Raw genomic sequence first — 21,120 nt, 5'->3', positions numbered from 1 at the left:
TCGATTCTCATCGATTCAAATTCTAGGTACAATGAACTTTTTGTGATTATTCCTTCACTTATCTATGCATTGCATATAGCTTTATTGGTGAAATCCCTCTAACGGCATTTCTTTCCATTACACCGCAAAACCCGGATTTCGAGATCATTATTTTCGGCCAAATGCATAAAGGTCTAGAGAAATTTAATCGCAGTGAAATGATATGATCAAACAAAACTATTGCAATGAGAAAAAATCAACGAATCTGACATTCATGAAATAACTTAATTTTACAGGACCTAGATTCAGTTGGAGTTTCATATTGAATTTTCACTTGAAAAAGTTATTTTCTATTCCATGTTTTTGTTTAAAACAAATGGACAATAAGCACTAAAGCAAGCAACATTCAAGCAAGGTGATATTTGTTTATACTTATTTATATTACTAGTGATTTTTATTAGGCCTACATTTGTAATTACGTTTATTATGCATTATGTAATGTATTTATTTCTGAATGAAATTCAATTGAATTGAATAATTCACTACTCTATAATAAACGATTCAAATTTGCTGAGACATGAGTGGAATTCAGTTGTAGGCGTTATGTAGGTGTAATGTAGGCATTATGTAATGCATATATTTCTGAATAAAATTCAATTGAATTGAATAATTCACTATACTAAAATAAGTGATTCGAAGTTGCTGAGATATAAATGGACCTTCAGTTGTAACTGGGTTCCGAACCACCGGGAAACGATTGAAATGTGTAACTCAAGGCAATTAAATTGGCCGTCACACAAGCCCAAGTAGCCTATTTAATAAAAAGTTTCATCTGGCTACTATACGATAAACATATTGATTTTCCATGAGTTTTCAAATGTCTTAATTCGGTAACAGGTAATATACCTTTGGGCTTTAATGTTTTTCAAGGATAATATATATTTATTTTGTAAATTTGTTCATGTTATGTAAACTTATGGGAGAATAAAGAAGTTTCAAAATAAAAAAACAAAACAAATAGAACATACTGTAATAAAAGAGCAGTAACTTACAAAATATGGTATTGTCCAAGTAAGGCACATGATTGCTTGTAGAGCTCCTTCTCGTGGGGCTGCACGGATCGGGAGGGCGTGGATCCGGGCGTGGAGCAGGTGGAGTCATGGGCTGGCGAGGCCCTCAGGTGAGTGGCCGTCTTGATGAGCATGTGAGCCTCACTCAGCAAATGCCGGTAAGTGGGCGGCATGCTCTTCTTGAAACCCAACGCAGTGGTCACCATTTCGTGATACAGCTGTTGAGCAGTCGGCAGTTTCAAAGAATATATTGTCCAGTTAACAGACTTCATCCTGCAATTGAATTCTATACTATTAATGCCAATTTCACCAAGCTCGGTCAAGACATTTGAAAATGGTCAAATCAGGTACGGTTTACAACGATTGCACAGCAATATATAGTTTCTAAAGGTGCGTATACGCCATGTTGTTTTTAATCGGATTCTGTACAAGTACAGATATAATGAGCATAGCATCTGCTGATGAGAAGCGTAATGTGTGTGTTCGTGGCGCATAAGTCACTACATTACATGTTTGTAAAGCTTACCCAGCTTGACCATGTTTCTGTTAACAAATTCAAGTATGGTGCATACAGCAATAACAAGTACACAATTTTCATCAATTTTGCATGAGAATGTGGATTATCTGATTGTCTGTCAAACCAGTCTTAAGCCTGCCAGCCTTGACTCAGTTCAACTCGTTCGCAGCGGTTGAGAAAAATATGAAGCACTCCCACTGAGGAGTAATAGACCTACTGCTAAGCCGACTGTTTCGAATGGAATGGCAATAAATGTTTTTCAAACCCATATTTAAAAAAATGTATGATTAATTATAATATTATAATTTGTTATTTCTGTCCGTTCATTCAGCGTTTCTATAAATTTACTCTTTGGACGAATAAGGTTGGCTTTGATTTAGAGTGCTAAATGGTATCTAATTGTTTAAGCGATAACCATTACGAATGTATTGTTCCATGAGCCTAGCTATTTTATAGAAATGAATCATTCATTTCTTCATATTAGAAACCGAACCTCAGATCCGGTTATATTATTATCTGCTAATTGTCAAATTAATGACATAAGATCAGTCAAAATAATCTTTATTTTGGAACAATACAACAAAAAAACTGATGGAAAATTATCCAAGCAAAACAATAGAGAGTTTCAACTCACAATTTTCCATACGGGTTGATAGAGCTGGCTAAATCGGAACTTGCTGACTACATGTTAAACTGCCGTATCAATAAAAACTGCTCTGATCGGTGTAGTATTGATTCATACGGCAGTTTAACATGGAGTCAGCGAGTTCCGAGTTTGCCGATTCTATCAACCCTTCCATACCATGAGTCAAACATTAATAGTGTGAATCGTATTTATTTGGAAGTATGAAACTGGGATATTTAGAGTGAAATCAAACATTCGACTGTCAACTACTTATCACTGAATCAACTCAATGACATATATTTTTGATGATGAAAACAATTTAGATTTTCCTACTCACTCCGATGCGGCAAGAATGATAAGATAATCCTCGGCTAGTAATAGACCAATCACACCAATAAACGGTCGAAACCCCATCAAACACACGGGATCTTCCAGGGGAGGCGTCACCTGTTCAAAAATTTATAAGTTCAATAGAAATCAACAAATTTGTGGAGAGTTGACACACTCAATACATAGGTTATCGAGATTAGCCAGTTTAGAGTAGAAAGGATTATTTCATAAGGACTTGAGAAGTTCTGCAAAACAAGAAACACATCCTACATATTAGACGTGCATATAGAGGCATGCTTTCCTTTGCAATACATTTGTAATTTTAATGTGTTGACTGCTTTTTCCTGTAGTATGGAATTCTTTTTTATGAAACAGGCCATGGGTTCTACAAATTTGATCTTACTTAATTCAAGTATGATGACGATAAAAGGATAACTCACTTGATTTTCATCGAATTGAACAGCATGTGTGGATCGAATGGTGTAAGTTTCAAGTCCGGTCATCGTTATAGCATGTAGAATTCCAGCTTCCAGACAAACGTAACGAACAGGTGATGTAAAACTGATCACACACACGCATTCACCCAAATTCACCTGCAATGGAATTTTTTATTGAATAATTGAGTGGGAAACTAGTTAAAGCATGACTTCAAATATTATTGTCATAAGTTCTACAATCTTGCCTGAATTCTAGGTGCTCATTCAAATACTTAAAAACACACTGCAATTTGAAGCAGGCGCGGATCCAGGACTCTGACCTGGGGGGGGGGCGATTGGGGAGGTCGTCCAGGGGACCCCCACCCAGCAAATTGTTGAATTTTTAATAGAAAACAATATTTGAGAGGTTTATTTGATAAAATTCATTATTTTTTTTATTTTGTTTATTAAAATGTGAAGATCATACTGTAGTTTTCTGCAACTACAGTAGAACTTAGTCCAGTCACTATATTTATACATTGGTGCTTGCATTTTATATTGTAGTTCTGATTTTTCAATATATTGTTTGGATACATAAGAAAAGTCCAGATCCAGAAACAATTTTTTCATGCAAAATTTCCTTGTGTTAGATACCGGATGGCCCAAAAACCTCGTATTTCCGGTTCATTTTCCATTTTTCAGTTTTTTCCACCAAATCCTGTAATCGAACAGAAAAATCTGCTCCTGCCTTTTATTTAGATTATGATATTCCTAATAGAATGAGGTCATTTGGAAATTTCTATCATCAATGAGTACTGAGTTACAATTTTTCAAAAATAAGTAAAATGTTAAGAAAGAATCAATTTTTATGAATTTTATTTTTTGATCAACAATAGCTTGAGATTGTTACCAATTTAATGTATAATTCAAAATCCCTCTGTGCGTAATTACACCTGACAACAATGCTCCTTGTATTTGTTTTAGTTTCAATCATCTTCAGCAACTCCATTGTCATCACATTGAGATTTTGCACCAAGTTCGCATATAAGCTCATTAGATCATTCATTTTCTATGAGAATCACCCATTAGGTGCACTTAATTTGGTGGAGACGCGCGCATAAGGACACCTCAAGGATCAAAATTTCAAACACAAATAACTTTTGACACAATGATCAGATCTCACAGCTCATTCTTCTCAGCTAGTCCAGGAGGTTCAAAATCATAATACATCATAAGTGAAATTCGATCGAAAATTGAAAATTTATCCTTGAGTGTAATTTAACCAGTATTTCAATACACACAGAAATTACCATTTCTTTCTTCAGAGCTCTTTTACTCGGTAACCTTATGAGTGACTCTTCACTAAATTTAGTGCATCTAACAGGTGATTCTTATAGAACATGATCCTATGAACTTATATCATTGTACGAAATCATTGTGCGCAATGTGATAATGGAGTTGCTGAAACAAAATTATTTTTTTCAAATTTTACTCACTTTTTTAAAACATTGTAACTCAGTACTCATTGAAGATAGAAAGATCCGAATGATCATCTCATTTTATTAGGAATTACATAATCTAAAAAAAGGCGTACACAATTTGATTTGGTGCAAATAACTGAAAACTAGAAACGAACCCAAAATACGAGGTTTTTGGACATCCAGTATCTAGCAAAATGAAATTTTGTATGAAAAAAAATGATTCTGGACTTCTCTTATGTATTTTATGTATTCTGTACTTCTCTTATTGTGGGGGGGGGGCGATCGCCCCCTCTGGATCCGCGCCTGATTTGAAGTGAATTCATTAAAGATAGAACGATTTGTGTTCCAAAGAAGAAAAGATTGTCACATTTCCAGCTTGAATAAATCAAGTATACAAATTATTTTCCGTTATTCAAGGCATAGGAAATTAGGTTTGTGGATTTCCTATGATAAAATAGGATAAATGATTAGATGTTTTAATTTAGAGATGAAAAAATTGAACTGAGAAAGTATTAATACACACAGATTTATAAAGTTTATTAATACACTGATACAATTAATAAACAAAGTAATGCAAATTGGAAACAGGTTGTTAATCACAGGTGGCAAATATCAGATGATTCGCCACAAAGGCTAAGAGAACTACTTATCAACTTTCATGATGATAAGTAATTTTAACTCAGACTAACTATTTTGAATATTTATGTTTGACTGAATTTCAGAATTGATTTGTTCATTAGTATATTATTCCAGTAATTCATATTGAAGGAATTAATTTCCAAGGGTTTGTTATATAAAATCCAATTCGTTAATTTCAATGAATACATTGATACATTGATAGTGTGTTGTACTAATGATAAAAGTTTGATCAAAGTACTGAAACATTTTCAAATAATTTATTAGACAAATTAAGACCTATCAATTATTAAATATAATTTATCAGATATAATTTTATTGAAATACATGCTTTTTATTTTTTCCTTAATCAGATAAACCTGAGTATACTATAATACTTCCTAATCTATTCCATGAGTTGTGACAATGTGAACCTTAACAATGAAAACAATTTGACTTGAAGTACTTACTGTATCAAAATTGTTTATTGAAAAATGGTAAAGATATCCTTCTTGTTCAGTGCAAACTAGGCAGTTTAAGCCCATAAGATGATCATAGAATAATGACCTAAGGCGAGGACAACTCCAATCTGAAATATCAATTTGCGGTTTGATAACAAGCCAAACAATGAACAAGTATGAATATTTCGTTAAAGAAAGAATACGCCAAAAGATAATGAAATACTTGAGGCCTTTAAAGCAGGCTAATGCAAGATCTTGCTTAAAATGTATTTTTAAACCCAGAATCAATAATTATTGTAGCCTACATTTGACAAAATTTGATAAGTTATTCAAATTGAGATGATTATAGATGTAGTAGATTTTTAGAATTCCTTTTTGTGAATTCGTATTACATAAATCCAAGTTTCATACATTTTTTTCAATCTATTCAAATATAATTTACAAAATAATTTAAAAATGTGAATTGATAAACTCATATGTAACAGCGAAATGAAGTTCAATAGTTAAATTATTCAATTGATCTTAATATTTTGAGTAAATTGATATTGTGTTTCCATTTTATTACAAATTCCTTGACTATTATGTTATTCAGGGATAAAAATTATTTAAATACGTGTAATAAGGATGAGTAAAAGAAAGCTCACCTTGTTGAGGCACTACAGAGCTAGACTCCAGGTAGAGTGGCCTTAGAATGAGATTATTGAAAGTATAGTCATTGCCAGGTTCCAATTCCAGCTGTAAAAGACTCTCTACCATAGTGGTCATCTGCTCTGCCCAAGGCTGTAAGAATCATCATCAACAAGGCTAGCAAAATCTCCAACCAACGATTCACATTAGTGTTACAGGAGAAAGGCAAACTTAGATAGATAAATACGAAGAGGAAAATGCACTTTACGCTTTCAAGAGTGATTAGTGCTGTTTTATTCCACAGATGCACTGTGTAATCATCATCAATTGAAATAATCAGAACTGATGACAGTCAATGTGACCGTTATTTTGGGTTAAATGTGACCCACTTACATGAGGTATGAGGCATAACAAAGTAAGCATTCCTATAAGTGCAGGTATCATTTGATTATTGAACAATAATACACTAATAGGCTAAAAATATAAAATAATTGAGAACGAATGGTGAAACCATCTCTTAGCTTTCTGACAGAGATGCTTGGACTAGAGTGCTAGATAAAGAACAAGATAAGACGGCGGTCAATTTGTATAAATCAACAGCGCTTCGCGCTAGTTTATATGATGGTAATCTAGTTATGATGAAAAACTATGAATGAAAACATAACATTTTAATACAGGAATTTGTTTGATATTATATGAAAAGTGTATAGTTGGCATATACTCACCTCATTAGTTGGCATTTCTTTGATGGCGATGCCCATTGATACCATATAAGGCGGTTTGAAAGGTGATGATTTAACATCTGTTTTTCTGTTGGGATCATGGACATTCATCCTGATGCCAGGCAAGTGCGTGACGTAGGAAGTATCGTTATAGCCATTCAGCTGTATCTGATCTGAGAGCCTGTCAAGATCCACTGGACTTCTACTCGTGACTGAATATTCGCCGGATCTCTTCTCTGAGCCGCTAGCTGCCAAAAACCAAACAAGTCAAATAGGATTGGAATTTTCTTTCAACATCTTTGCTACAGAATTAATTTAGTTTTTCTACACCAAACTATAAAAACAAAATTACAATTACGTTTAAAATTTCTAGTCATTTTTACAATATACCCTACTCTCAATTCCATCAACGAAATAGTCTAAGGCGAAGTAGTTTCTTAATTGAATTAGGCCTACATGACTAATAATAATAATAATATCGTGTGACCTGGCTGGCTCAGGTCTGGTGTCAGAGTTTTCAGGTCGCAACTGATCAATTTCAGGGCCTCTGACATGACCTAACGACTGCTTTTTAGGCAGCCGGGACCGACGGCTTAACGTGTCCATCCGAAACACGGGAGTGGCCCGAGATAAATATCTTGCCCGGGCCGGGATTTGAACCCAATCGTTATATGACTAAAATAATACACAAGAAAAAACTAGAATATTTTTGAAATGGCATATCTGAATTTTATGTATATAATAATATCCTTATCTACAAAACACAAATGATACAATTGAGTTGAAAGCTCTCGCTGCACTAAGGAATTCATTTTATTATTTTACAAATCATCATTAACAGTCTAGATATTTGAAAAAAAAAATCAAGTACTGTGGTAAATCGAAAATTAAATATGGAATGGATAACATCGATCTAGTTACCTGATGAATGAGGAAGAGGCGATCCACTGTAAGTCGATGACTGGTCACTTCTATGAGACACACCTAGAGGAAACATTGAACCAGTCTTTACACAACTTTATTATGCATGTAAAACCACAGACAAAAATAATTATTTTGACAATTTAATTAGAGAAATAGATGCTTTATTCCTTTATACAATCTCTGTATAACATTTAAAATTAATTTCGAGTGTCGGGCAATGATAGATGCACTCTTGAAAAAATGATTTGCCAATAAAAACAACAAATTTTCTTATAAAATATAACTAGAATAGTAAAAAATCATGAATGAAATTCAAATTGATGTCCATCTTAAATATCTGTTTGAATGTAATTACAGTACCTTTGTTGATTTTGAAAACGTGTAACGACTCTCCATCCATAGCAGCTACGATATTTTCGACCATGGCCAGCTTAGTCGGAGCAAAACTCAGTTCGAGTGTGACAGGCCATAGTTCGAAATCGAGGAACCTCAGCCTGGAGATATCGTGCAGTCTGGATACAAGTTGGAATAGACAGATTGTTTTCGTAGATGCCACAATGAGATTGCCAGTTGCCTGCAATGGATAACATTATCCATTATAGATCATCTAATAACTGAACCAATATTAAGCCTATTTATTTATTCAATGATACACAATATTATTATGTTGCATTGTCATGATTTTCAAGTTTATATTCAGGATTTGATAAAATTTCAATATCATTCGAGATCTCTGTCACTGAATTTACCAATAAAGCCCAGAAAGGCTTGGTTAGGTTGGGTTGGATTTTATTAGGTAAGGTTAGGTTTTAATTGAATTGATTAGGTTAGGTTGTATATATAGCTTATATTACCCTCATATTGTTTAGAGATTGATTGAGTAACTTACTCCAGTATATCATTTAAAAAAAATACCAACCAATATCCTCAACATCATCTTCAGATACCGTACGAAAAAATTCTTTAACGAATGGATAAATCTGATCATGAATTAAAGGAAATCCTAACACGTTTCAAGACAAATTATTTTTCAGCAGTCCATTTTTCAAGATGAACTTAGTTGATATAGAATATGTATGGTGGATACTGAAAAGATAGGGAAGGAGATTGAACACATCTGACACTGATGAGAAATTCAAAGAAAAATAGAATTGAAGAAAAACACTTTCAAATCTGAAATAATGGTTTCCAGGCAGTATTAGTTCGTACATGATTTACGTTGATCAGTGTTATTGAAAAAAATAGAATTGGAAAACACTCAAAATTTGTATGCGGATTTGGAAAATTTTGTAACATCCAAGATAACAAAGCCTAGTGATGAGAGATCACTAGATCAAAAGATTATAGTCCTGGGACTATACTTACTTCCATAATAAACATTGGTAAAAAGTAGGCTATCATAGAAACATTCGTATTTTGGAAACTTTGCCGTCACTTAAATATTTTTTGATAATCGATAACTGAAGATATTTCAGTATTCTAATCTGACATTTTTTACGTTTTTCATTTCTCATTAATTTGAAATTTTATTATCGTTTGACCAATTATAAGTAAAGAGGTTTTATCATTGGAGCATGATGAAGTTTACCTGGCAGCAAGCGATTGCAGTGGTAGTTGGGAAGCGGACAGGTAGTTCAATCATTTCCAACGAATCACCGCCCGTCTGACTACTACTGGGCGTCACCCTGCCAGCAATGCGCGCTCTCATTGGCTGAGAGCCATCCAGCACTCCCGGCTGGTCCCAGTTGGCGTAGATGCGGGTGTAGATCACCTCGCGACCTTCTCGACTCACCTTCACCTCCAATGTCGCCACATAGTTTCCTGAACAAATACAAACAATGCTATTTCTACTACAATGCGATTCCTTTAAAGAAGTCGGCATCGTTTAAATAAAGAATTGATATCCTTTATCCTTATCACAAGCCAGTTGATAATGAATCTATCTAATCCAACTGATCAAAATTGTCGTCTATCCAGAATGTTTGAGCCAAACTAAATAGAACAAAAGCTTTGTTAGCCTAATAGTATAAGAATAAGATAGTTGATATAGCTATTTAGAATAATAATTAATGCCTTTGTCTAACTATAACAACTTTGAATTATTTTTGAGTTTTTGGTAAAATGAATTGAATTGTTGCTAGCGAGATAATTGGAATACAAGGAAGAAGGCACATCAGCTTATTCGAAGATCTAGGCCTATATCAGATATTAGTGTGACATGGGTGGTGTTCAGAAAATCCATTTCCTCAATCTTCTTAATGTTGAATTAAACATCTTAGTGAGTGTTTTTCTCAAAAACTGAATGTTTTTCGATTCCCCACAACCTCTTCTACTACAATACGTGCAATACAGTAAATCATTATTCTCATGATCTTAGCTATAGTTAAACTTATAGGTAAACCTATCGGTTGAATAAAACATTCGGTTGAAAATCTTTGAGCAAGATATTCTTTAAAAAAGTGCTATTTTCAAGTTGAAATATGAGAGTTTTGATCATATGATAGTTTTTACAGTTGAGAGATGATAGGATCTCCCAGTTGAAAGTATGATAGTTTCGATCATATTCAATTGAAGGCGACCTAGTGTAATCTGTTGCAATCAAAAGTAGCAGTGGTGCTGAGTACGAAGTCATTCAGAACAAACTATCAGTTATGTTACCTATTTAAAAATCAAATGTCAAATTAACTGAACAAAAAGCTGCGCTTCTGAATTTCAATTGGTTTAAAATAGCCTACTTTATATTGAAAAAGCACACCTGTTATACAATGAGTTAGGAAGAAGGCCTGATCCACGGTTGGAAAGGAGAATGTTGACTCCGGATTCATGGATAAATCTCGAACTTCAATTACATGATGATTGAGAGCGATGAGCAACCTGATAACAGAAGAAGCATTGCGATGTTAGGTTATTATTTTTGATAACTGGCTGTAGGAGCATAGATTAGTCTAATGATATCAAACATTTCATCACACTGTAATTAGTGATATAAGAGGTATTGGGAAATTGGAATCAAATTAGAATCGAATTAAAATTAACTCAACTTAATCGAATTAATTGATAAGAAAATTAGTAACAATACTAAACATAGAATTAGATTAGAATCAAACTGAAATTAGTTTTTAATACAGTAACATCTATCGACTATGAATCGAACTAAAATTAGTTTGTAATACAGTAACTTCTATCGACTATGAATCTATACCAACCTGAGTTGTCACTGAGTTAATGAACTAAATTACAACTCACAATAGGTAGGTACTATAATCTTAGTGCTCTGTTGAAAAAAATTGTATGTAGTCTGAATTGGCAATCTTTGCCGCATTTGTTTCAAATGTATTTACCTTTCAGGGGGTGCAGTAGTAACGGCCACTGGATCCTCACATGTTTGGATAGTCTGGCTTTCAATGTTATGAACTCCATTCAAAACTCGCACCATCCTGAGAATCACTGAAAAATGTTTAACTGTCAGTTAATTTTCTATATTAACATCTAAAAAATCTATTAGATTGAATAGATTATAGGCCTATTTTAAATTCTTCAAGATTTCAGCAGGTGAAGTTTTTAATTAGACACTTGCGGAGCACGGGCTACCTGCTAGTTATAAATAATTCGATATTAAGGTTGCATATGAAACTAGTAGCCTAACTTACATTGTGGTAGTTGAAAGAACACTTGATAAGAAACAATGAAAACCAGAGGCCTTCCTTAGAGGGGTCTCAAGACGCGTGATCAGGCGTCAAGGCTAAAGCACATTATCTCTCAACCTAAAACTCATTAGATTCGATGAATCATTTCATTTTATGTTTTATGGACGTTACGGCAAAATGTTAATTAGAAGTGTTGGCTTTATATTGCTTTTATAATGAATCATCGAATCTAATGAATTAATAGGTGCTCTAGCCGTGACGGCTCTAGCCATACTTTGTGAAACGCCCGAGCACGAATTTTGAGACGCCTCTAAGGAATTGCACCTTGGAAAGGCCTCTGGTTTTTATTGCTTTCAAATGTTTGTAACGACGCGACTCGAGCCGCCTGCTTATGGACGCGCGTCTCGAGACGCATCTAAGTAAATGCACCTTAGGACTTAATACGTCCTATCTCCCTACCTTAGATCCAAGCTATCTGTACCGTTCACATTCTTAGCTTGAATCTGACATTGGAAGATACGGCGTATTACAGCGCTGCCAAGTTTAAAGAGACCTATGGGTGTAATCACATTCAATGCGTATTTAAGTACATATTAGATTATGCATGAGCCTACAAACAAAACCTTTGCCATCAAACCAAGTTGTGACTTGCATTTAGCTGTTCACATTGAACGCATTCAGTATGAGTGTTCCTACCTCTTTCCAGATATTGTTTTTCATTTGCACGCTTGGGCATGCATAACCTAGGTGCACTTGCACATACAAGCAATTAATGTAATCACGCCCTTATCATAGCTTTCAATCATCTTTCTCAATAAATTTGGTGACAAAAATTTCACACAATTACCGTATTAATTCTTCTTGTACATTTATTTTAACGGTAACTAAACACGACAAGAAGAAAAATGATAAATAACCGACGCATAATTTTTCAAATTAAAATAACATATTAAATCGACTCCAACCTGAAATTTGATAGGTAAAAGGTATGGCCTGGGGCAGTTTTAACTTTAGCTCTTATTCTAATAATAATAATTTGTGTTTCACACAAAGAGGGTACCAACATAATTATAGGAATAAATAGTGGGGTCACCTGATCCTCTATATTCGAATCAAACACAAATTTTGAGTCAAATACTAATTTAAAATTTAAAGCAAATTCAAATACAGTACATCAAAGTTACTTACCTTTAGGTAACAATCAGATGAAGTAGATTTTCTGGTAGACAAAGACAATAATCAGTTTAAGATATAAACTCTTATGGTATCATATTATTTTCAAAAAGCTTTAATGTTGCTGATCAACAAAATCAAACTGGAGCTGGAGCACATTTCCCTGCCATAAATAGAATAATAACAAATATTTCAATTTGTCGGTCCTGGATGAAATTCACTGAACCGCAAAGCAAAAACAACCAGGAGCAGAACAGAACATAGGTTATGATGTTGAAGGAGGTAGGATAGAAAATGAGAGAAAGAGAAATAACAATAGAGGCGTCTCCTTCCGTTTTTCAGCACTACCAACGTACCAACAATTTATTGCCTTTCACTAATTTATGTTACAATTTTATATCTTACGTGCTTTCAAACTTCATGAAACGTTTATTTGTATTTTTCAATTTTATTTAATTTGTTTAATGATCCAATAACAATATTAGTCTTGGCAAGTAAAAATAAATAATTCGACAATGAACAGCTGACAGCAGACATAAAAAACAGCTGACACTGACTTGCTAAGGGGAAAATTACTCAAAATTTCTGTTTCATCTAATCAAAACAATAGTCCGTAAAGAAACTAAACATAATCAAATTTGCTAGTACTTTAAATAGACCTGTTTTTAATAGCCTTGAGTAATCTAGTATCTGTATAAAAGGATTTTAAAGGTGTTGTTTATTAATATTTTCTGTGTTCTCTTAACTTAAAGTGCATCCAAACTGCTAAGTCTTTTTTTGAAAAATTAAAAGTTCTTAAGTGAGTTAGCCTAAAATTATTTGATGCAAAAATGTAATATGTCAGTTTTTCATCGTGACTGAAAGTGAATTTGTACGTTGTCATTCAAGAACAGTGGTATGTGTACCACCTGTGTAGATTTTAGAAAACTTTCAAGTTGAATTAATTTTTATTCAATAATTTCTTTCTGCTTTGAATTTACCCTATTAACATAATGGATAGATTAACTTTGATATCAGGAACATTGTTTTTGGCTGCAGATGTTTTCGCTATCATTAGTCTCGCCATGCCTGATTGGATAATAACAGACGTTGGTGGTAAGTAGTGGCATTCTTGTCAATTTCTCAATACCGAACTTAATCTTCATAAATCTACTCAATATTCTACTTTTATTCCATTAGGACACTTGAGTGGATGTCCCGAGTAAAATGCATGCCTGATACTAAAATCTTGGGTCTCAGCTGGAGGCATAAAACTATAATATCTAGTCCAAATATTGGATCACTTGCTGGCTCATCCTGGTAAGCTTACCCACGTTTGTCTTGCCATCCACAATGCGTGCCTTTATGGCCAGCCTTGGCTAGCACTTTGCACGGACTGCCGATTTCAAAAAGGCAAATTAAAAATGGAGTTAGGGATTGAAAGTATTGACTAAAAGGAATACAATAAAAACAATAAAGAAGTAACGCAATAGCAATTCACAGAAAATAAACTTAAAAATCATAACTAAATTCAGTTTTACAGTAGGCCTACATGGAAAAACCAGCAGAGCAGACGACAAAACAGAAAACCGTACGCATTGGTTGACTAGTTTGGATGGGTGATGAGCCAGCGCCTGGAAAACTACAATAATTCCATGATTTTATTACAACCAGAAAATACTTACAGTACACTAGGCCATGTCATTACAATAAATTTACAAATAGAAATATAATAACAATACATAAATCTGGACGAAGTGGGTGAACAGATATGTATCTTTTATGACATGACAAAGGCATTTGATCTTCTATCTCATGTAAACCTTTTGAATAAATTATCAAGAATGGGAATTAAAGGAAAACCACTGAAATGGATAGCCACTTACCTGGAAATAAGAAAGCAAATTGTCAGTATAAGACATTCAGGACATGATGGTATGACTCAAACTTATAAATCCACTATTTCGACAGCGATAAACACCGGGGTTCCGAAGGGGTCGAACTTGAGGCCAGTCTTGTTTCTGTTATATATAAATGATTTACCTGAGAATGTTACTACAGGAAATATATGGCTTTTTGCAGACGATATCAGCCACTTAATACAGGACCAAAATAAAAACAGCCTCCAAATTAAAGCACAATCTGGTTTAAATGAAGTGAGTAAATGGTGTCATATAAATAAATTATCGCTAAACAAAGGGAAAACCAAAATTCTGCAGTTCTACAATAGGAAAAAGTATGAAAGTAGGCCTACTCCTCTCCTCAGATTGGAGGGTTCTAGTGTGAGTGTGGTGGAGAGTACAAAATACTTGGGCATATCCATATCAGACAACCTGGACTGGCGACTACACATTGAGAACCTATCAACAAGACTGACAGCTGTTTGCTATATGATGCGCCGTCTTCAACCACTCCTAGATCGAGAAGTACTTATGAATGTTTACTACGGCTGTTTTCATAGTATAATAAATTACGGTATACTATTCTGGGGAAACAGTCCACACATGGAAAGAATTTTACTTCTGCAGAAACGAATTCTAAGGACTATCTTCAGGCAACCATACCTCGCCCACTGTAGACCCTTGTTTGTGGAGGCTGGCATTCTAACACTACCTGCACTGTTTTGGAGGCATGTTTGATGACTAGAAGGAAGCCAGATATTTTTTTGAGCAATCAGCAATATCACCACTACAACACCAGACGAAGAAACGACACTCATGTGACAGTGGTACGATCCAGACTGACCCAATATGGACCAAAATATTTCTGCGCTAGGATATACAACTGCTTGCCAAATGAAGATCTTGGAAAACTTGAGTCAAGTATGAATTAGAAAAATTCCTCACAACAAGACCATATTATAGTTTACAAGAATACATTGATGAAAGAATCTCACCACACCGACACCAGGAACTACAAGGAAATTGAGCTCTACATTATGATTAAAGAACCTGACGATCACGGCGCATACGCGCTTCCAGTGGGAGAATATCAAGTATCAAGTAAGTAAGTAAGTAAATAAATATAATACACAACATGCAGTGCAACAGTAGGCTTCAAACTATTTGGTTTTTTATGAAAAAAATACTGAAATAACAATAAACAATTACTAAACTAAAACTCTTTCACACTCTTTACAGCCTATTCTAATTTTAAACTTTATCTACTTAGCCTATAATAAATCTTGGTTAAATTAAAACTAGCCTATAGAAACTATTATCACAGTCAATTTACTATTCATATAGTGCTTGTGTCCGACTCTTCAAACTCATTGAGTACAAAGGGTTGGCGACCAGCCATGACTTGAACCGCTTCTTAAAGCTCACCACAGGCAGCTCTCTTATTTCATCAGGTAGCCTATTGAGAAATCCAATGCCTGATAAGGGAAAGCTTTTCCTGGATCTATTCAATCTCACCCTGGGCAGGACCATATTTCCATTTCCCCGTGTAGCATGACTGTGAACCAGATTGGCCCTGGTGTACAAATGAATATCCTCTCTATTCGAAACCAAGCACTCGTATATGTACAGGCTGTAGACCTGTACTCCATCTCCAGGCTGTGGACCATCATCACTCGTAAATGTACAAACAATGGTTTATATTGATCAATCCAACCAGCCCTCATCACAATTCTAATGGTTCTTTTCTGCATTATTAGAACCCTATTCACACTCGCAGCGTGCCCCCACAGCCTTGTACCAAATGCAATATGGCTCTAAAAAAAGGAAAGTAAGCCAGGCGCACAAAATCATGAGGCACACATGATACAAGTCTTCTAAGCAGAAAAATTGCCCTACTTGTCCTTTTGCTGAGCTGGCTGATGTTAGCCTCCCAGGTCAATCTACTATCCAGGGAAAACCCCAAGAGCTTCAGAGTACCTGTGGCAATCCCAGAATTGAGGCCTGAATCACCGCTCCTGAGTCTTGTCACTGTTGAGGGCCAACTTATTTAGATCAAAAGGGTGCAACAGGTACACCTGTACACCAACAGGCTACAGATAGTACACCATTCCAGTCCACAACCTGCAACCTATCACTTAGGTACGATTCCATCAGTCTGACAGCACCTACTCCAAGACCATATTTCTCCAGCTTTCTCAATAGATTTGTGCGAGACACAGTCGAAGGCACGTGATAAATCACATAGCAAAAGTGATGAAGATCTTGTATTCTCAGATGCCTCCAGGACTGATTGAATGAGTCTGCACAGCAGAGACAGTCGATCTTCCTTTCCTGAAGTCAAAATGAGCAGGAACCAGCAAACCATTACCCTCAAAATAGTTGTACAGCTGAACAAACAATACCGTCTCAAAAATTTTGGAAGCACCGGGATCAAAGATATGAATCTATAGTTGCTTACACTATCCAGAGCACACATTGGCGCTGGCCGACGTTGGCCTTCATTGGGCCAATATGTAGATGCGGCATAGGCTGTCGGCTATCAGATAAGATCTTACGATGTATTTTTTACTCTTTCTACCTCCAATTTCTGAAATACTTCTACCCTTCTTCGACTTGAAGTATTGCAATAAACAAAAAGAAAAAAAAATTCGGATGCGATTGAAACCGCATGTTGTCTTTAAACATTGCTAATTTTGTGTTGTCCTTCTAGGGTTAAAGCAAAAATGATCGCATAGCAGGAGAACTGTGATTTTATTGAAACATATAGAGAGAATGGCTTTTGTGGGACACGAGCCCTCCTCTATATGCGAGGTCTCTATCAGAATGCGAGGATATTGGCCCAGAAACAGCTACTGGTTGTAATGCTGAAATAAGACAGCACTGCAAATATTGTTGCAGTGCGAAGAAAAAAGATTCATTAAGAACTATTTTTCTAAGAGAACTCAGAAAAGTACAAAAAAGGAATTCTGGAAGAGGAAGGGAGCAGTTGATGTGTATGTGCCAAATTGGGTGCACTACAGGATTTTGATATGAGCTTCCTGGCTTATTAGCCAGTCAGGGTAGGAACAGATTCTCTCCCACCCTCAGTATATATCAACCGCCCTAAAAATACAACAAATGAGAGCGAAACGAGAGAAAACGCTGGAGAGGAGAATGCAGAAAATTTAAGTACCTACCTGTCAACTGGCCTTCATTTGGCCATATGTAGATACGGCATAAGCTGTCGGCTGTCACATACGATCTTACTATATTTTCTCTCTCTACCTTCAATTTCTTAAATACTTCTACCCTTCTTTGACTTGAAGTATTACAATTAGTTGAGTCAAGATTCCTGCGCCTAAATATAGATAATTGATATATATAAAAATCACTTCTTGTTAGTTTGGAACCCACCTGAAGAAGTATGTTGAATTATCACCGTCCGTTTCATTGCGCAGGTATAAGCCTGGAGATTATGTAAACATCACAATCAGCGAAAGACGTGTTTATTTTACTTATTAACTATATGTTTTTATTAAAGAATCAATTGTGTGGTCCACAATATTTGATGCTGTAAGTTTGTTTCCTTATAAGCTTGTACTGAATTTTGCTAATATGCATCTCGGGAGATTGCAAATTCCTTCAATTGATGGAGTAGCTCCCTGGAATTAGATATTCTAATAATTTACTAAATCTTATTAAGAATCAATTCTTTTATTACATCAGAGAGAAGAGAATACTATTATATTCGTTTGTTTCTGGTTTCATGCTCAATAAATACATAGACATGAAAATGTTCACCCTTATCGACAACCTTACCAACAAGCAACAGCTTTCAAGTCTGTTTTTCATATTAATGACAATTTTTCAGGTGACACGCGGCTTGGACTGATGTGGACATGCATGACTCTGCACAGTCGACCTCAGATGTGCTTCACGCCCGACCTGCAGCCAGAGTGGCTGTGTGCCCTCGTCTGCATATTTGTGGGATGCATCTGCATAACCACAACCATCATACTGCTGGCTTCATCGCACTGGGATCGTAACGTCGTACCCTATGCTAGATGGGTTGGCTTCACAGCAAGTGAGTAATCCTTGAAAAATTTCTTACGGATTGGTTATTTATATTACGCCCTTGCAAAAATTACGCATTCTTTGAGATGTCATGGATTTGTATTTCATGTTTCTCTGCATTTGTAAATGTTTCAAAGTGTAATATGTGTTTTATATTAACAAAATTCTCGAGTGTAGTGTTTAGAGGAAATTACATTTGCTTTAATTCCATGCGTATCGCTGTAATAGAACTCCTGCTTTCACAGATTCAATAGAATGAGTTGTTTGACTCCAGTTGTTCTCTGATATAGAAATAAGTTTTTTCCAATGATTTCAATGATCACGTCTTTCGGAGGAGACGATAAACGTCGGTCCCGACTACCTAAAAAGTAGTCGTTATCACTCATCATCATCCCTCTCACTCATTACCCACGCACAAGTCTAAGAGCTTATGTGGGCAACACCCTTAGTATTATTACTAGTAGTTCTGTGAACAGTAGATCTCGCGCAGTTATAAACCACAGCCTCCTCTAATACTGTCCATCAGGGTAAACTATGTCCTGTCGTGTCGGCGAGATATCGGTGTGTAAACAGCTAATGACTGTTTGGGTTTTTGCACCAACAATGCTAATAAATTGTTGTAAACAACTATGCTACTATCATCAAAAGCTTATCGAGTTGAAAGCAGAGAAAATACTATGTGACTTCGAGTTATCATTGCATGCAATTAATAGTCCACACGACAGCTGATTTTTTATCAAGTTACATTGAGATATTAATTGCATGCGTCATTGCAAGCAATTAATAATCCACTCGACAGCTGATTTATGATGAATAATAAATTCTATAGTCTGAATTTTACGGTAATATTGGCGTTCGAAAGAGACTCCTTTTCCTCTTGTATTATCCTTGAAATGCAAAATTTCAAAAAACCTTTTTGAATAAATATTATATATATATATATATATATATATATATATATATATATATATATATATATATATATATATATATATATACGTCGACGTGAAATTCAAAAAGGAACAACATTTCTATTAAAAATAGTTTGCTTCGTCAAGTAAATCACATGTGGAAGTGAGAATATCTTCCTGATTCATCACCTTGATATGGAGAAGTTCCACAACATTTCTGTGCTTGGTGTAAATCTATTAAAAATACAACATTTCAAACACAACATTTCTATTAAAAATAGTTTGCTTCGTCAAGTAAATCACATGTGGAAGTGAGAATATCTTCCTGATTCATCACCTTGATATGGAGAAGTTCCACAACATTTCTGTGCTTGGTGTAATCTATTAAAAATACAACATTTCAAACACAACATTTCTATTAAAAATAGTTTGCTTCGTCAAGTAAATCACATGTGGAAGTGAGAATATCTTCCTGATTCATCACCTTGATATGGAGAAGTTCCACAACATTTCTGTGCTTGGTGTAAATCTTAATGATTTTTAAAGTTCAACGTAACTTGTTGCTTCACAGTAGCGTGGAAAATAGCAGTTGAAATCTTAAAGAAGTGTGCTAATTAAAATTTAATAATGGTAAAGTGATTAGAAATTTATTGAAAGAAAATGTCCTGTTCTGATGGGGACTGCATTCCTTTTGAATTAATAATATTGTGTATGTGATTTATGATTTATCCTGTTATGCATAAGTAATTATGATAAGTAATGCATTCACTACATGCATCCAAGCTCTCCCACTGGAAGATAACACGGCAGTGGTAGATAATGCCGTGAGCATTAAAAATAGTTTGCTATTGTATTTAAATAGTTTATTGTATTTATTACAATATGTGTTCGGTGTATTGAATGATGTTCAAATCATTCAATTGAACCTGTGTGTGTTTTCAGTGGTGCTTTTCTGCCTGGCGGCAGTGATATTCCCGATGGGCTTCCATGTCGATGAAATAGGAGGTCAGCCCTATCAGCTGCCGAGCAGTCACCAGGTCGGAGTCTCATACATACTCTTTGTTCTTGCTCTCTGGATAACTGTGATATCTGAACTGTTTGCTGGCAAAGTCTGCTTGCCACACTTCTAATTTTTAAAAGAAGCCTTTTGATCGCCATGTAAATATTTCTTACGGTAGTAATCCATCATTTTATAAGTGTTATAAGATTTGAAACTTGTTCATTCCCAAGTGATAATAAACAGTATTCTTTCGTTACATATATCTTCTTCAAAAATTATTTCTCTCCCAAGATTAAAATTGATCAGTCTTATTTTCAATAAGAACTCAAACGACAGGTAATATTTCTCAAACAATGAATGAAGATTCATTCAAAGTGTCGTTCGAACTTGGGTATCAACTACATTTGTATCATACATTTTAGATGATTATTAGTGAAATAAAAAGTGAAATATCTGCAGAAAATTTCTGTCCTTATAATTTAATATTTTATAATACAGTAGTTATTTTTGTAGATCTAGGGACAAATGTACAACTTTTCCTCCCTGAGGTTAACGTTTGATTACCCGATGGCGAAGCTAAGAATGATAATTTCCCGAGGAAGAAAATGTACTATCTCTTCACACAGAATTTTTCCTCTGCATACATTTAATATTATTCATTGTTCAACTTGTTTCGATAGTGATCCTTT

At 34.9% G+C, this 21,120-nt stretch overlaps 2 protein-coding genes across 5 annotated transcripts in view; one reads left to right on the top strand and one right to left on the bottom strand.

The window, feature by feature from the left end:
* The window catches only part of LOC111056885 (Hermansky-Pudlak syndrome 3 protein homolog), an 86,062-nt gene extending 73,241 nt beyond the window's left edge, over positions 1-12,821 (bottom strand). For 3 of the 4 annotated variants that reach the window (XM_039423102.1, XM_039423109.1, XM_022344295.2), the window contains exons 1-12: positions 12,603-12,766; positions 11,109-11,214; positions 10,523-10,641; positions 9,356-9,588; positions 8,128-8,341; positions 7,765-7,827; positions 6,847-7,091; positions 6,139-6,274; positions 5,504-5,622; positions 2,962-3,114; positions 2,529-2,638; positions 1,032-1,322 (exon numbers count right to left, since the gene is read on the bottom strand). In XM_039423102.1, coding sequence (XP_039279036.1) covers positions 1,032-1,322; positions 2,529-2,638; positions 2,962-3,114; positions 5,504-5,622; positions 6,139-6,274; positions 6,847-7,091; positions 7,765-7,827; positions 8,128-8,341; positions 9,356-9,588; positions 10,523-10,641; positions 11,109-11,203 — 1,778 coding nt within the window. In that variant the 5' untranslated portion in view covers positions 11,204-11,214; positions 12,603-12,766. Of the gene's footprint in view, positions 1-1,031; positions 1,323-2,528; positions 2,639-2,961; positions 3,115-5,503; positions 5,623-6,138; positions 6,275-6,846; positions 7,092-7,764; positions 7,828-8,127; positions 8,342-9,355; positions 9,589-10,522; positions 10,642-11,108; positions 11,215-12,602 lie in introns of all 4 variants that reach the window. The other variant, XM_039423115.1, reaches the window with a different exon arrangement.
* Positions 12,822-12,850: 29 nt separating this feature from the next.
* On the top strand, positions 12,851-20,692 carry LOC111058476 (uncharacterized protein C16orf52 homolog A). The gene is made up of 3 exons (XM_022346010.2): positions 12,851-13,682; positions 18,318-18,530; positions 20,374-20,692. The coding sequence occupies exons 1-3, from the start codon at positions 13,580-13,582 to the stop codon at positions 20,559-20,561; spliced, it is 504 nt and encodes a 167-aa protein (XP_022201702.2). The 5' UTR covers positions 12,851-13,579; the 3' UTR covers positions 20,562-20,692.
* Positions 20,693-21,120: the final 428 nt, after the last annotated feature.

The sequence above is a fragment of the Nilaparvata lugens genome, chromosome 1 (assembly GCF_014356525.2).
Source record: "Nilaparvata lugens isolate BPH chromosome 1, ASM1435652v1, whole genome shotgun sequence".
Classification (NCBI taxonomy): Eukaryota; Metazoa; Arthropoda; class Insecta; order Hemiptera; family Delphacidae; genus Nilaparvata; species Nilaparvata lugens.
This window is presented reverse-complemented; position numbering and strand designations above follow the sequence as displayed.

Coding starts and splice junctions, on each gene's coding strand:
- LOC111058476 (XM_022346010.2), top strand. CDS start 13,580: ATGGATAGATTAACTTTGATATCAGGAACATTGTTTTTGGCTGCAGAT. Junction 13,683..18,317: donor GATAATAACAGACGTTGGTG/GTAAGTAGTGGC, acceptor ACAATTTTTCAG/GTGACACGCGGCTTGGACTG. Junction 18,531..20,373: donor ATGGGTTGGCTTCACAGCAA/GTGAGTAATCCT, acceptor GTGTGTTTTCAG/TGGTGCTTTTCTGCCTGGCG.